General features: G+C 43.8%; 1 protein-coding gene across 6 annotated transcripts in view; it reads right to left on the bottom strand.

The window, feature by feature from the left end:
- Window positions 1-4,029: 4,029 nt before the first annotated feature.
- LOC107396849 (zinc finger and BTB domain-containing protein 14) overlaps window positions 4,030-16,312 on the bottom strand; it is a 26,089-nt gene continuing 13,806 nt past the window's right edge. For all 6 annotated transcript variants that reach the window (XM_054734921.2, XM_054734919.2, XM_054734920.2 and 3 more), the window contains 2 exons: window positions 10,588-10,683; window positions 4,030-5,468 (listed from right to left, as the gene is read on the bottom strand). In XM_054734921.2, coding sequence (XP_054590896.2) covers window positions 5,328-5,468; window positions 10,588-10,683 — 237 coding nt within the window. In that variant the 3' untranslated portion in view covers window positions 4,030-5,327. The remainder of the gene's footprint in view (window positions 5,469-10,587; window positions 10,684-16,312) is intronic.

Below are 16,312 nucleotides of genomic sequence, written 5' to 3'. Positions count from 1 at the left end.
GCACTCAATACTTAGTCGGGGCTCCTTTTGCCTCAATAACTGCAGTAATGCGGCGTGGCATGGACTCGATCAGTCTGTGGCACTGCTCAGGTGTTATGAGAGCCCAGGTTGCTCTGATAGTCGTCTTCAGCTCCTCTGCATTGTTGGGTCTAGCGTATTGCATCCTCCGCTTCACAATACCCCATAGATTTTCTATGGGGTTAAGGTCAGGCGAGTTTGCTGGCCAATCAAGGACAGGGATACCATGGTCCTTGAACCAGGTGCTGGTGGTTTTGGCACTGTGTGCAGGTGCCAAGTCCTGTTGAAAGGTGAAGTCTGCATCCCCATAAAGTTGGTCAGCAGCAGGAAGCATGAAGTGCTCTAAAACTTCCTGGTAGACGGCTGCATTGACCCTGGACCTCAGGAAACAGAGTGGGCCAACACCGGCAGATGACATGGCACCCCACACCATCACTGACGGTGGAAACTTTACACTGGACCTCATGCAACGTGGATTCTGTGCTTCTCCGCTCTTCCTCCAGACTCTGGGTCCTTGATTTCCAAAGGAAATGCAGAACTTGCTTTCATCAGAAAACATAACTTTGGACCACTCAGCATCAGTCCAGTCCTTTTTGTCCTTGGCCCAGGCGAGACGCTTCTTGCGCTGTTTCATGTTCAAGAGTGGCTTGACACACGGAATGCGACACCTGAATCCCATGTCTTTCATGAGTCTCCTCGTGGTGGTTCTTGAAGCGCTGACTCCAGCTGCAGTCCACTCTTTGTGGATCTCCCCCACATTTTTGAATGGGTTTGTCGTCACAATTCTCTGCAGGGTGCGGTTATCCCTAGAGCTTGTACACTTTTTTCTACCACATTTTTTCCGTCCCTTCGCCTGTCTGTTAATGTGCTTTGACACAGAGCTCTGCGAACAGCCAGCTTCTTTAGCAATCACCTTTTGTGTCTTGCCCTCCTTGTGCAAGGTGTCAATGATTGTCTTTTGGACAGCTGTTAAGTCAGAAGTCTTCCCCATGATTGTGGTGCCTTCAAAACAAGACTGAGGGACCTTTTAAAGGCCTTTGCAGGTGTTTTGAGTAAATCAGCTGATTAGAGTGGCAGCAGGTGTCTTCTATATTCAGCCTTTTCAGAATATTCTAATTTTTTGAGATACCAAATTTGGAGTTTTCATTAGTTGTCACTTATGAATATCAAATTTAAATGTAATGAACATTGGAAATACATTGGTCTGTGTGCATTGCATGAATATAATGTACACGTTTCACGTTTTGAATGGAATTACTGAAATATTTTCAACCTTTTGATGATATTCTAATTTACTGGCCAGCACCTGTAAATGTATAAAATAGTATGTTAATAAATAACAGAAAAGTAAATAATAATAATACTAACAATAATAAAGATCCAACAGTGTTTGTGGTTGTATTATTTGACGCATAAATTATGATATTGTGCTGTGAATTTAATATATCTATCTATGTGTGTGTGTGTGTGTGTGTGTGTGTGTGTTTGTGTGTGGAGTCTGACGCAGTGTTGGAAAGTTGTGTGGTTGTGCCATACAGGTGTAAAGGTGCAGAAGCAGGTAAAGAGGTAAGGAAAATACAGATACAGGTTAAAAAAGAAGAAAGAACTAAAAAAAAAAGGTGGTAGGGGTGTGAAGTGGTGAAGAACAGGTGATCTCATCATCTAGAATATGGATTTAGCAGCTATTTAATCCTGACATGATCAAACCCAGTGAATCCTGATAAGAATAATAAATGTCTGACCTGATGTTGGGCTAAAACAGCCAGTCAGTCACTCCTCGCTCCTTGTAAAGTTTATTGTCCACATAAAGCTTATCCACCGAGATGACAGCTCTCTTCCCATCCTGGATAAACTTTTTGCGCAGCGGAAAGAGGGCCCGGCGCCGATCCAGAATTTCCTTAGGGAACTGATCATTGACGCTGAAGTCTTTTCCATTGAGCTCTCTTCCGTGACTTTTAACAAGATCCTTCTGCTTAAAATGTTCAAATTTAGCCACGATGGGACGAGGTCTTCTGCTGTCCACTCGTCTAGCTCCAAGGCGATGTACCCGGTGAAAGGTGATGTTTTTTACCGTTTCTTCGGGTATCTTCATTTGGGTCTGGAGAAAGTTCTTGATTGTATGCTCGCAGTTCTCCGCCCCTCCCGTCTGCTCTGGCAGGCCTGCAAACACCAGATTATCCCTCATGCTACGGGCCTGAAGGTCCAAAACCGTCTCCTTCAGAGTTTTGTTGTCTTGGGTGATCCGCGTCATTCCCTCTTCCAGGGAAGAAACGGACTCCCGCAGAGACGCGTTCTCAGCAGCGAGCCGCCCAACCTGCTCTTGGCTGAACTCCAGAGATGTTCGGAGGTTCTGAAACTCCTGGTGAAGAACCTCAAGCAGATGAAGACGCCCCTCAAATCCCAGAAGCCGTTTATCTATAGAATCTAATAATTCCAATACGTCCTTCCGGGGAGATGAGGTCTCAGGCGAGTCCTGAGGACGGCTCCTCTTGATCCCAGCAGGTGTTTCAGCCTCAGCTGCTGATTTCTTCGGACCCATGACGAAAACTTCAAAAACATCGTCAATATAATTTAACAAACTTTCTAAATTTCCTTCACTTACCTCCAGATTGAGCGAGTTATACTTACCAGATTATTTTTTCGTTGTCAGTAGTTAAATTAGGCAAAAATGCATCTAAATTGTTTGTGGATGTTTGCTAATGAGCTGTCATCAGCTTCAAACGCTGCTGTGTCCGGTGATCGGCCGTCAGCGCATGCACATCTCCTGATCCAACAAATTACAATTACAAAGGAAACATTTAGGTGTTAACAAACAAGAATTTATTAACTAAACTGCTGATGTCTTTCCAAAACTTGTGTGAAAGCCGAGTAGATTTGCAGTCATGTGACGTCATCGGCAGGCGAAGGACCCCGAGCCGATCCTGTACCGACACTGGTGCTGCTCGAGGCCACCCTGCCACCTGTCTTTCCCCGACCCAGCGGTTTCTCCTCCTCCGGCTCCAATTACCGCGGATTACACCCCCGGGGCTGAATCATTCACCAGCGGCGTTTTCACCGGACCGATCACTGCCACCACACCCCTCCCCCACCCCTGGCACGGTGGAGCGAAGGATCAGACCCGGTACGGACATGGTGATGCAGAACATCGGACAAGGTAAGGGCTGGATGGGCTGCTTGTGTAACTGCGTCGTCAGACTCCCTGTTGCTGCGCGCTGATGCAACGCTTTCCGTCTCGCTAGAAGACCGCAGATCATCCTCGGAAAGTAAATATTCTTCCTCCGAATCCGAATCTGCCAGTACTACACGAAGAGCTTCGTCAGCATTGAACATTCCTCTGCATTGTTTTATTCCTCTACCACTCGCTCGCTCTCACTCGATCTGACTGCTCTGACAAGCCCCGCGACTCTGCGACTGGTGGGCGGGGTTCCAGTTCTAAATACTCCAAAAGTTTGAATAGTAACACACCCACAAATGCTGCTTGGATTGAAGTTACAGGTGTCTGCCACCCCGATGTGTAACGTATTAACTGTATGAGGGCTCATTTCTGCTGCTGTGGCTTATTAAATCCAACATTGCTGCTTGTTGCAATTCTGCGACTTTGACGCAGTTGGATGTCATCTTCATAAATTTGGTAGGTGGAAAAGAGGTGGTTAGTGGAGAAAAGTTTGAAAAAGTGGCCTATGACCGCAGCTAAGCCAAGCATAGGCGCCATCTTGTTACCAACCGGAAACAAATAAACAAATAAATAAATAAAATGAAAAAAACCTGCCTCCTCCATTTCAGCTCCTTTTACTCTGAGCAGAAACAATTAATGAGGTCACCAAGAAATGTCTCAATTTTCATGACATTTTGCACATGAAATGCTAGCTGTTACCATTCAGTTAGATTGTTTATGCTAAGCTAAAGCAAATGGAATACTGGCAGATGTGAATAACCACCCTTTAACCATCACCTGTCACCTGTTTACAGATGTTCCAAGACATCCCAATGATACTGAAACATTCAGACATGTTGAAAAGCAGCTTTAAAAGATTTTATTTCATCATCAATTGGCAGACGGTCCTTAGTGTCCATTCTGGGCTTCTGTAGATTAGTGACATGATGAAACACTGGCACCAAGGCATGTTTCACAACACAGAGCCTCTGCTCATGAAACTGAGCACTACAGCTTTAAATACAAGTTTCTGTACGGTTCGGTTCAGACTCTAACCAGCAGACGGAGCAAACATGATGCCCTAGGTCAATGCAGAGCTTAGATTACAGTTCAGACTTCAGTAAGCTCATGTGCTTCTGTTCAGACCAGAAGGTCGTCGCCACATAAGAGCAAATATCCAGTTATTCAGCTGCTGCTCTCCAGGTGTTACGAGCAGCTGCTGCTCTCTAGGTGTTACGAGCAGCTGATGCTCTCCAGGTGTTACGAGCAGCTGCTGTTCTCCAGGTGTTACGAGCAGCTGCTGCTCTCTAGGTGTTACGAGCAGCTGATGTTCTCCAGGTGTTACGAGCAGCTGCTGCTCTCCAGGTGTTACGAGCAGCTGCTGCTCTCCAGGTGTTACGAGCAGCTGCTGCTCTCCAGGTGTTACGAGCAGCTGCTGCTCTCCAGGTGTTACGAGCAGCTGATGCTCTCTAGGTGTTACGAGCAGCTGATGTTCTCCAGGTGTTACGAGCAGCTGCTGTTCTCCAGGTGTTACGAGCAGCTGCTGCTCTCCAGGTGTTACGAGCAGCTGATGTTCTCCAGGTGTTACGAGCAGCTTGATGTTCTCCAGGTGTTACGAGCAGCTGCTGTTCTCCAGGTGTTACGAGCAGCTGCTGCTCTCTAGGTGTTACGAGCAGCTGATGTTCTCCAGGTGTTACGAGCAGCTTGATGTTCTCCAGGTGTTACGAGCAGCTGCTGCTCTCTAGGTGTTACGAGCAGCTGATGTTCTCCAGGTGTTACGAGCAGCTGCTGTTCTCCAGGTGTTACGAGCAGCTGCTGCTCTCCAGGTGTTACGAGCAGCTGATGTTCTCCAGGTGTTACGAGCAGCTTGATGTTCTCCAGGTGTTACGAGCAGCTGCTGTTCTCCAGGTGTTACGAGCAGCTGCTGCTCTCTAGGTGTTACGAGCAGCTGATGTTCTCCAGGTGTTACGAGCAGCTTGATGTTCTCCAGGTGTTACGAGCAGCTGCTGCTCTCCAGGTGTTACGAGCAGCTGATGCTCTCCAGGTGTTACGAGCAGCTGATGCTCTCCAGGTGTTACGAGCAGCTGCTGCTCTCCAGGTGTTACGAGCAGCTGATGTTCTCCAGGTGTTACGAGCAGCTGCTGCTCTCCAGGTGTTACGAGCAGCTGATGTTCTCCAGGTGTTGCTCCTCTGCAGCCAGGGCAGCTGCCTGCAGCGTCTCTGTATCACTCTGTAGAGAATTCAGCTGCTTCCTCTCACTGTGCATGTTGTTTTCATGACGCTTCAGGTCTGAGGCCTGAAAGCAAAAAATAGGTTTTAAAACAATCTTCAAATAGGTTAAATGAAGACAATAAATACAAAAACAGAAAGCAAGTTTAGAACATCAGGATATCCTGATAAATCCCTGATGGACCTAGCCCTCCCATCCACTCCAGGTTTCGCCAGATCCAAAAACCATTCTCAGGCGGATTCAATCCCCTCTAATCCAAATGAGGATCGGCAATCAAGACTCACGTGCGTCCATAGGCAGACCCTGTTAAATGATGCCAGATAAATGAGAATGGAAGGACAGAGCCTCGATCTTCATCCAGACAAAGCAATAATAATTAATGTCTACGAGGACTACAATGACACCAAAACCAAGATAGAGACCATGAGCTGTTTGTACAAAGCTGTGTAGTTATTTAGCTAGCATGCTCAGTTTACATGTTTCCATGGCAACCAGACACACTGCCAGCCAATTATGACGAGGATTCAACCCCAAATGTTTTCATTCATCAGCCACAGACTCGCTCGCCACTCTCTCTCTCATCACAGCAAGCCGGGCTTGCTACCGTGACTCACGAATCTCCTCTCCTAACATTTTAATTCACCACTTCACCGGTGATTTTCCCATTCATGTGCACAGATGAGCCAAACCCCTCCTCTGCGTAACCAGGTTACAGGTACGGAAGCCAGGAGAGGCCAAAATTCCTCGTATTTTATCTTACTGGCTGATATAAATTAAAACTGAGATTCCAGTCATGATTGCGTTGATAATAAATAAATAAATAAATAAATAAATAAATAAATGACCCACCTGAGTTGTGTAATGGATGAAATGGATCACGAAATTAGCTCAACATGATAAATGAAAAATGACTGGTAATATTGGGAATGACCTGATGTTGCCCACCCCTAGAAGAAATTGAAATGGTTTTACATGAACTAAAGATGGATGGATAAAAAAAAGCAATGAACCATGTAAAACACAACAGCCTGTGATTCTTGTAATCCAGAATTTTTATTTTATTATTTTTTAATTTGTTTTTATCAGTGTTATAACATCGATCTGCTGTGGAAGAGAACACACAGGTAGAGGAACAAAACAGAGAGAAAGGAAACAAACAAACAAAAACACAGAAAGGCATGGGGGGGGGGGGGGGGGAGACAGGCTCATTACAGGGTTAAGCAAACTGGCATCAGTACAAGGGTGGCGGGTTACTCTTTTGCAGTTTTGTGGCTTACCCATAGTCAGATCTTATTGGTTTTACATATTCAGACCATTTAGACCAGATTTTATAGAGTTTTTCTTTTTGAACCCTGAGAGAAAGCGTCATTTTTCCATTGCATAAATTTCGTGTACAATAGCATTCCAGTCCTCAATATTAGGGGTTTCCGCCGTCATCCATCTCCTCGTGATTGCTTTCTTACTTGCTGCCATGAGCAGACCAAACAACCTCCTATCATATCTGTCCAACGTTTTTGGTGCCACACTGCTGATTGGCTGCACCTGGCGGTAAGGCGTTTCCTGTTTCCTGTTTTCAGTGTTGCACTCCGTGTAGCTGTTTGGTGTTTGGGGCTCGCTAAAACTGATTTAATTTCTCTGTACTAGGATATCTCTGAGTTATTGTAGCACAAAAGCACGCTAAAACACACATTTTCTGTTGTTCCACCTAGCTTTTAGGGAACCATTTGAGTTTGCACGCAGTTTATTTGGTGTTGAACAGTTTGCTCGTCCAGTTAACTTAGCCTCAGCACGGCTATGGCTACTTCTGTCTCTGCTTCTCCGTCTCCTATCTCTTGCTCTCTGTGTCAGATGTTTAGTTACTCCTCTGCCTCCTTTAGTGATATGGTACGTGTAATAAATGTAGCATTTTTGTAGCTTTGGAGGCGAGGGTTTCGGAATTGGAGTCCCGGCTCCGCGCTGTTGAAAAACCCGTAAACAGCTGTAGCTACTTAGCTAGCGTGGGGCTAACTAGCTCAGAACCACCCCGTAGCAGTCTTCCAGCAGAACCCGAGCAGCCGGGACCTCAGGCCGGCTGGGTGACGGTACGCAGGAAGCATAGAAGCCAGCCCGTGGGCCACCACCAACCCGTCCACGTTTCTAATAGATTTTCCCCGCTCAGTGACGCACCCACTGACAAGCCGACTCTGATCATTGGCAGCTCCATAGTCAGAAACGTGGCATTAGAGACTCCAGCAACCATAGTTAAATGTTTACCTGGGGCCAGAGCGGGCGACATTAAATCTTATCTGAAACTGCTGGCTAAGGATAAGCGTAAATACAGTAAGATTGTTATTCACGCTGGCGGTAACGACACCCCGTTACGCCAATCGGAGGTCACTAAAATTAATGTTGCTTCGGTGTGTAAGTTTGCCAAAACAATGTCGGACGCCGTAATTTTCTCTGGCCCCCTGCCTGATCGGACCAGTGACGACATGTTTAGCCGCATGCTGTCCTTCAACCGCTGGCTGTCTAGGTGGTGTCCTGAAAACAACGTGGGCTACATTGATAATTGGAAAACTTTTTGGGGAAAACCTGGTCTGATGCGGAGAGACGGCATCTATCCCTCTTTGGATGGAGCAGCTCTTCTTTCTAGGAACATGGCCAGTTTTATTAGTCCTCCATGACTACCCAGGGTCCAGACCAGGAAGCAGAGTCGTAGTTTAACCCACCCCTCTGCAGCTTCTGTACTGTTACCCACCCTCTACCCCATAGAGACAGTGTCCTGCCCACGGCCAAAATCACACAGATTAAATATCAGGCTTAATAAAGCAAATCATGGAAATCTCATAAATATTAGAACAAATTCAACTGAGCAGCAAACTAGAAAAATTAAATGTGGGTTGTTGAACATTAGATCCATTTTTTCTAAGACTTTGTTAGTTAATGACTTGATTTGCGATAATCAGATCTCTTTGCTCTCTCTCACAGAGTCCTGGCTGCAGCAAGAGGACTATGTTAGCTTAAACGAGTCGACTCCTTCAAATTATTTAAATCATCACATTGCTCGAAGTACAGGGCGAGGAGGAGGAGTGGCAACCATTTTTCATTCGGACTTATTAATCAGTCCCTTACAGATTAATAGTTACAGTTCGTTTGAACATCTTATTCTTAGTTTTCCTAATCCAGATTGCAAAACTGTAAAACCACTCTTGTTTGTAGTTTTATATCGTCCACCAGGCCCTTACTCTGAGTTTTTGGATCAGATCTCTGATTTTTTATCTGATTTGGTGCTAAATACTGATAAGGTCATTGTAGTGGGGGATTTTAATATCCATGTGGACATTGAAAATGATTGCCTCAATGTAGCCTTTAGTAATATCTTGGACTCAATTGGTTTTACTCAAAGAATACATAGCTCCGCCCACTCCTGCCATCATACATTATACCTTGTGCTGACTTATGGCATGGAGTGTGAGGAAATAACGATCTTTCCACATAATCCAGTCCTCTCGGACCGACTATAATGAAAGTAAATTTCACTATAGTCGGTCTCTATCTGACAACGCAGTTGCATCTTTTAAATCAACTGTTCCATCTTTACTGTCCTCAGCATCTCAGAGGAACGTAGCAGAGGGCAATATTTTCAGTTCTAGCCCCTCACAAATTGATGCCTTAGTTCATCATGTTAATTCCACTTTACGTGTGGCATTAGATGATGTTGCCCCTTTAAAAAAGAAGGTAATTAGGGACAGGAAGTTGGCTCCCTGGTTTAACTCTCATTTACGAACCTTAAAACAAAACTCTAGGAAATTGGAGAGAACATGGCACTCTACGCACCATGAGGAGGCCTACCTATCCTGGAAAAATAGTTTTGTGCTTTATAAAAATAAGCTTAGACAAACTAGAATTGCTTATCTCTCAGCATTAATTGAGGAGAATAAGCATAATCCTAAATTTCTGTTCAGTACAGATGCTAAACTTACACAGAATCATAGCTCTGAGCCATCTATTCCCTTAGCCCTCAGCAGCAATGACTTCATGGGATTTTTTACAAATAAAATTAATTCTATTAGAAACAAAATCTTTAGCATCCTCCCTAATGCGATTTCTTCTTCCTCAGTAAGTGAGGCAGCATCAGAGGTGACTGTAGAACCTCATCTGTGCTTGAACCGTTTTGATCCAGTTGAGCTTTCAGAGTTATCAAAAATATTAGCATCATCTAAACCTTCAACTTGCATTTTGGATCAATCAATCAATCAATCAATCAATCAATCAATCAAAGCTTTATTTATATTGGGTTGGGATCCAATCCCAACCAAATTTTTAAAGATGCATTTCCTTTGGTTACTGCCCCCATTCTAAATATAATAAATCTATCCTTAGTAAATGGGTATGTACCACAAGATTTTAAGGTTGCTGTAATCAAACCTTCACTTAAGAAGCCTTCTCTGGATCCAGAAGACCCAATGAATTATAGACCAATATCTAACCTAAAATGTCAGTTCGTCTGCATGCGTCGGGGTAATTCTTTCTATTCTTTCTCCGTCAAAATAAACGGTCAAACACAGGAACTGTCCGGTCAACACAAGCCCTGCTTTTAACTGTTCTGTTTTCTTGTGAAAATAGATGTAATTTAACTTGATTAACACCAGAGCCAGGCGCACTTCGCCGTTATCTCCGCCACTGTAAATGAGGGACAAACAAAATGATCGGATCCTTTTCTGACCGTCCCCACCTACAAAGTTTAATTACAACAATCAAACGTGACAGAGCCTGGATTTGTATTCTGAACAGTCTAAACATGTTTTAAACAGAAACGTATGACAAAAGTGGCACCTGCTCAGTAAACCACCAACAGGGTGAAAAATATCTAAATATTGTAGCAGAGACGGGCTACAACTTCTGGATCCACTTTATATAAATCGTTTTATTGATTATCGTCTTATGAAAGATAGCTTTGACGTACACGAGCGACCGGTACTGGCTGCTGTCACCTGTTGTGAGCAGCTCTCTGCTGTCTGAGGGTAGGCCCCGCCCACAATGCCACGGCTGCTGCAGTGTTTTCTTTACAGTGGGAAACGGGTAATAATGGCTCTTTGATGGGAACAGGTTGCCGACCCCTGTGTTGTAGGAACAGGTGTGAGTAACTACTGGCTAGTCTTCAGACCAGAGCAGCTGAGACAAGGTCTAGAGGGCCTAGAGTTACCTTGGCGAAGGCCTTGGTGCAGGATGGACAGACGAAGGGCTTCTCTCCTCTGTGTCTCCTCTCATGATCCTTCAGGTGAGACTTGTGTTTAAACGCCTACAGAAAACAAGTGAGACGGAGGTAGATGAGACAGATGTAAAGATAGTTGAGAGACAGACGTGTGGGTGAGAGACAGGTACGTAGGGTTATCAGTGTTTCCCTTACATAGGCGTAGCCGTGGCGGCCTGCCACGGCTGAAATCCCACCGCTACGCCTACAACATCCCAAGGTTTTTTTTTTTTTTGCGCTGTTTCCTGAAGAAGCAGCGGGAACTACTATGTTGTCGCTTGTGATCACAGCCGGTGGGCAGCAAGGAGGAGCAGGCAGGGCAAGGTGAAGTTACAGCATAAGTTACTGAGTTTAAAATTAGAAAGGTAGCAGTGGATATAATGCTTTTTGGTTTACATGTTTCAATAGCATTAAGATAAACGAGTGTTGACGATCTTGACAGGTTCTCCTCCCCCCACCAGGCTAAGCATCACTTATTCATGTAAAATTTATTTATTTTTTCATGTCTGGCTTTAACTGCATCTAATACTGTATTACGGTGTGAGCGCAACAGCGACAACTTAAGATCGATGTGTGAGCAGCCTGAGGGGTCGGGGGTTTTTATCTGAACCCTTAAAACCTCCAGCAGGCTACGCTGCACTATTGACGTGTTAGCGCGCGGCGCTAACAACTTAGCGACGTGACATGTCTCGGACAAAGCGTAAAAACATTTTGGACGCTTCTTCTGAAGCGGGAAAATAACACCTCTTCTTAAGCAGAGCACGACGTCACCTCGGCTTGTTCACCCTCTGCCGAGCCGGTGTCGGTACAAGATCGGCTCGGGGTCCGTCGACTGCCGATGACATCAAAGTAGTTGATTGGCTGAACACGAACCTTACGGAATTATGTAATCACGTTACGTTGTTATCACGTTACGTTGGTCCAGGCAAAATTTTTCTGTTGGAAAGATGGACAACTTTTACAGAGAAATCCATCATTACCTCTTTGAAAATATACTTTTAGCATAGAGCTGCATGTATATTAGGGCTGAACGATTAATTGCATGTGCAATTAAATTGCGATGTGACAAAAAGAGATTTTCTAATCGCAAAGGCTGCAATTTGGCAGCGAGTGGTTAGCGCAATGCTAATATACATGGAAAAACCCATAGGAATGCTAATGCTAATATCATCGATTACATTATTACAAATTATGAATTAGAAACGTGCCAAATGATTACATTTGTAGTCTAATAGAAAGTAAAACTACCATCAATCAAATAAGTACAGACAGGTATTTTAGTAAAGCCAGAAAACTTTTAACTCCAGAGTTTTGGCTAGCAGCTATGAGCGTAACTGAACTACGCATGGACAAGACGTCAAAAACGCTAAACACAAAATACTTCGATAAACGGGACACATTTCTTTCCTGCAAATACAATTTCACAGGTGTTGCTAATACCTATGATCCTTCAAGGGATGTGCTCAAAGAGGAGTTCAACATTATGAATACAATCTAGTGTTTTATTTTACAAATACCATTATAAACACAAACTTACGTCTTAAGAAACATTTTAATAACGAAACTGCTAAATTCTTTCCAACAGTATAGATGTGTAGTGTATTTTGTCCGAGTAGGTTTGCCGTACTTTGACGTCATCGGCAGTCGAAGGACCCCGAGCCGATCTTGCACCCGAGCAGATCCTGTACCGACACTGGACTGAGCTCGATAACATTGACCCAGCACAGCCACTGGGTCGTTGGAGCTGCCCCGTGACTGCCTGATGGAAAACCAGCGGGTTTCATCAGACTCGTAAAGTTTCTTGTTTTTGCTGGGGACCCCCTGTATTTTACCGCTCCCTCCTGCAGTCTTCCCCTATTAAAATTTAAAATGATTCTGTAAACTCCGTGTATCAATAGAAACAATCTCTGCCTCTGCCAGCTGCAGTAAATGTAGTCTCCAAATAATAAATAAGAGGTGCATTCATCTGTGTGTCTCCTTTGATCTGCATTAGTGATATTCTCAGCACCAGAACAGTGAAGCAAAGGAACTGAGTTTGTTAGTAATTTTATTTATTAGGTGCATCTGACCTGTTCTATTTTTCTCTGAAATGAGATCAAATCAGTGCTTCTATGGGTTGTCTCTACTCTTTATTTAGAGACGTGTCATAATTTCATTTTTTGGTTTGTGGGTCGACTGGATCAGAGAACCTGGGGTTTACACACAATGTCACTTAATGCAGAGGAGCTTACACTCCAGTTTGACAGTATCTGTAAAAACATTTTGGATAGAATTGCACCTCTTGGGATTAAAAAGCCGAGGCCTAGGCCAGAACCATGGCTCTCTGATGATGTTCGGGCCTGCAGGAGGGCAGAAAGGAAATGGAAGAAAGACAGACTCCAAGTCTCTCGTGAGATATTCAGAGAATCTTTGTTTAGCTATCAGCAAACTCTTAAGGAAGCACAGGTGAAGTTCTTTGCTGATATCGTGGAAAAAAATTCTCACGATCCACGCTCTCTTTGTTCTGTAGTAAATTCGCTACTTGAGTTCTCTGATTCTAGCTCTTTGCCTCCCACAGGTGAAACTTGTAATGACTTTCTTCACTTTTGTTGATAAGGTTACATCTATTCGAGCTGCCATTACAAACTCACCACCTGACTCTCTACTCCCAGAGCCGCCCCAGGCTACTCTGGAAACATTTGAGCCTGTATCCTTATCAGACTTGGAAAAACCGGTCGCTCAGCTTAAACCTTCTGGCTCTCCTTGTGATGTGCTGTCCGCTAGAATTTATAAAGAACTCTTTCCAGTGATAGGCCCTCTGCTGTTGGCAATCATAAATGGCAGTCTTACTTCTGGTATGGTTCCGTCCTCGTTTAAGAAGGCTGTTATTCATCCCATGTTAAAAAAGTCGGGGCTGGATGTGACAACCTTAGCTCTTACAGGCCCATCTCAAAACTCCCTTTTCTTTCCAAACTGCTGGAGAAGGTCGTGTATTCACAGTTGGTTGCCTTTATGGACACAAATGATTTATGGGAGACCTTTCAGTCAGGGTTCAGGGCAGGTCACAGCACTGAATCTGCTCTTTTAATGGTTTTTAATGACGCGTTCTTAGCCTGTGACATGGATAACGATGTTGTCCTACTATTGCTGGACTTATCTGCAGCTTTCGATACAGTCGACCACGAAGTCCTTCTGGGCCGACTACAGCATTGGGTGGGGATAACTGGGCAGGCCCTCCAATGGCTTCGCTCCTACCTTCATGACAGGACATTTTGTGTTCAGATGGGTGAGGTGACGTCACCCTGCGTGAGACTTTGTTGGGGTGTGCAACAGGGCTCTGTCCTTGGTCATCTCCTATTTGCAGTGTATTTGCTGCCTCTTGGAGGCCTCCTTCATCAGCATAATGTGAAATTTCATTTTTTTTGCTGATGACTGCCAGATCTATCTCCCTCTTCGACATGGGGAGGATAGATCTGTTTCTCCTTTACTGGATTGTTTGAAGGACATAAAATGTTGGATGGCTTCTAATTTTTTGCACCTACATGAAAGCAAAACGGAAGTCATAATACTTAGTAGGGATGAGCCGGATACTCGTTTCAGACGAGTATCCGGTACGGATAAAGCGTTTTTGACGAGTACGAACATGAAACGATTAAAACTGGTAAATATCTGTAATCGTGCTGAAGGAAAATCCTCATTGGGTAACTGACTGTCTTCACGCTCTGTGATTGGCCAGTCACATAGAGCGCCCGCCCCTCCCTACACACAAAACTCTCTAGCCGGCCGGGAGCTCAGTCCGTCCGGCCCATCCACGCACACACACAGACAGTAACAGATCTTGCTGTGATTGCTTCAATGTTGCTCACGTTTCTTCAGTTTTCCCTAGGTTTTCTTCAGCTCGCCTCTTTTTCGGTTGAATATTTAAAGTTACTTTTTTCGTAACGTACATGGTGCATTTGACAAGACAGAGCTGACGTGCTGCATCAGTCACTCACTACCTCCGCTCCGGTCGGGTTTTTTATTTTTTTTACTCCATCTATCTCCCTCTCTCAGACACACACACCTCAATCCACATTGTTTTGTTTAACTTTGTGTGGGGCAAAATGCCAAGAACGTTAAGAAAAAAATCTGTTTAATCAAATTAAAATAAAAAATAAATATATAAAGTAGTGTCTGGTTCTAGCATTTCATATTTCCTAGTTCCTACTGCATGAGTTCAGATGTATTAATCCATGCACTTAAATATTAATGTTCGGATTTTATTGAAACACTTGTTCTGTAATAGTTCCTTTACTATTGTGATCAAAAATATTTCATCTCAGTTCTGAGGCTGCTCTGTAAATAGTTTTCAGATAAACAATACACAAATCAACTTCTGATCAATCCATATAAATTTCAGACTTAAAATAATATATTAATGTAAACCACACTCACTTCCGGTTAAACCACGCCCACTTCCGGGTTATGCCACACCCATTCCGAGTACAGATACAGATAATTTAGTTGGTTGAACAGATACAGATACAGATAGTGGTGTACTCGCTCATCCCTAATACTTAGTCCTGGCAGAAGAAATGGCTCAGGTGCTGATAATTGACCTTGGCCCATTGACCCCCTATGAAAAGAAAATGGTCAGTAATTTGGGGATTAAAATTGACTCCACACTTAATCTTGACACTCACGTAAATACAGTGGTGAGGCCCTGTTTTTAACCTGAAAAGACTATCCAGGATCAGGCCTCTGCTGTCCAGAGCTCATCTGGAGTCTGTGTTGCATGCTTTCGTCCTGTCCCGTCTGGACTACTGTAACGCTCTGTATGCTGATCTGGCCCAGTGCACGGTTGCACGGCTCCAGTTTGTGCAGAACTCAGTGGCTAGGTTTCTGATGGGTACTAGATGTCGACATCACATTACTCCAGTGCTGACTGCTCTGCACTGGCTCCCGGTGCAATATCGAGCTAAATTTAAAATCTTAACTCTCGTTTAGGAGACTGACGTTGTAAATACAGTAAGAAAAATTAAAAACAAAAAATCCACAGATATAAATGAAATTGATATGGGAATTATAAAAGAAGTTTTATTCTCTATTGTGAGACCATTGACATATATATGACCTATCACTACATAAAGGTCATTTCCCTAAAACTATGAAGATAACAAAAGTGATCCCAATATTTAAAACTGGAAATAAGCAATCTATGGAAAACTATAGGCCAATAGCAATTATTCCACAATTTTCAAAAATACTGGAGAAATTATTTGTGAACCAGCTAGACATACAGTTGTGGTCAGAAGTTTACATACACTTGTAAAAAATATAATATAATGGCTCTACTGAGTGTCCCGTTATTTCTAAAACTCTGATTTTTCTCTGATAGAGTGATTGGAACAGATACTTCTTTGTCACAAAAAACATTCACGAAGTTTGGTTCTTTAATGTCTTTATTATGGGTTAACAGAGAAAAGTGATCACATTTGCTGGGTCACAAATATACATACAGCAACATGAACTAGCAATTTAGGTGACTTAGAAACGTGTCAGTGAACTGAGCTTCATAGCATGGCCTCTTAACTTCTTGTGAGTGATTATGAGTGACTACAGCTGGTGACTTCTCTTAGGACAGGTAAATAGGGCTCATTGGATACAAACGCCCACAAACGCTACAATGGGAAAGTCAAAGGAGCTCAGCATGGATCTG

This window comes from Nothobranchius furzeri, chromosome 7 (assembly GCF_043380555.1).
Source record: "Nothobranchius furzeri strain GRZ-AD chromosome 7, NfurGRZ-RIMD1, whole genome shotgun sequence".
Classification (NCBI taxonomy): Eukaryota; Metazoa; Chordata; class Actinopteri; order Cyprinodontiformes; family Nothobranchiidae; genus Nothobranchius; species Nothobranchius furzeri.
This window is presented reverse-complemented; position numbering and strand designations above follow the sequence as displayed.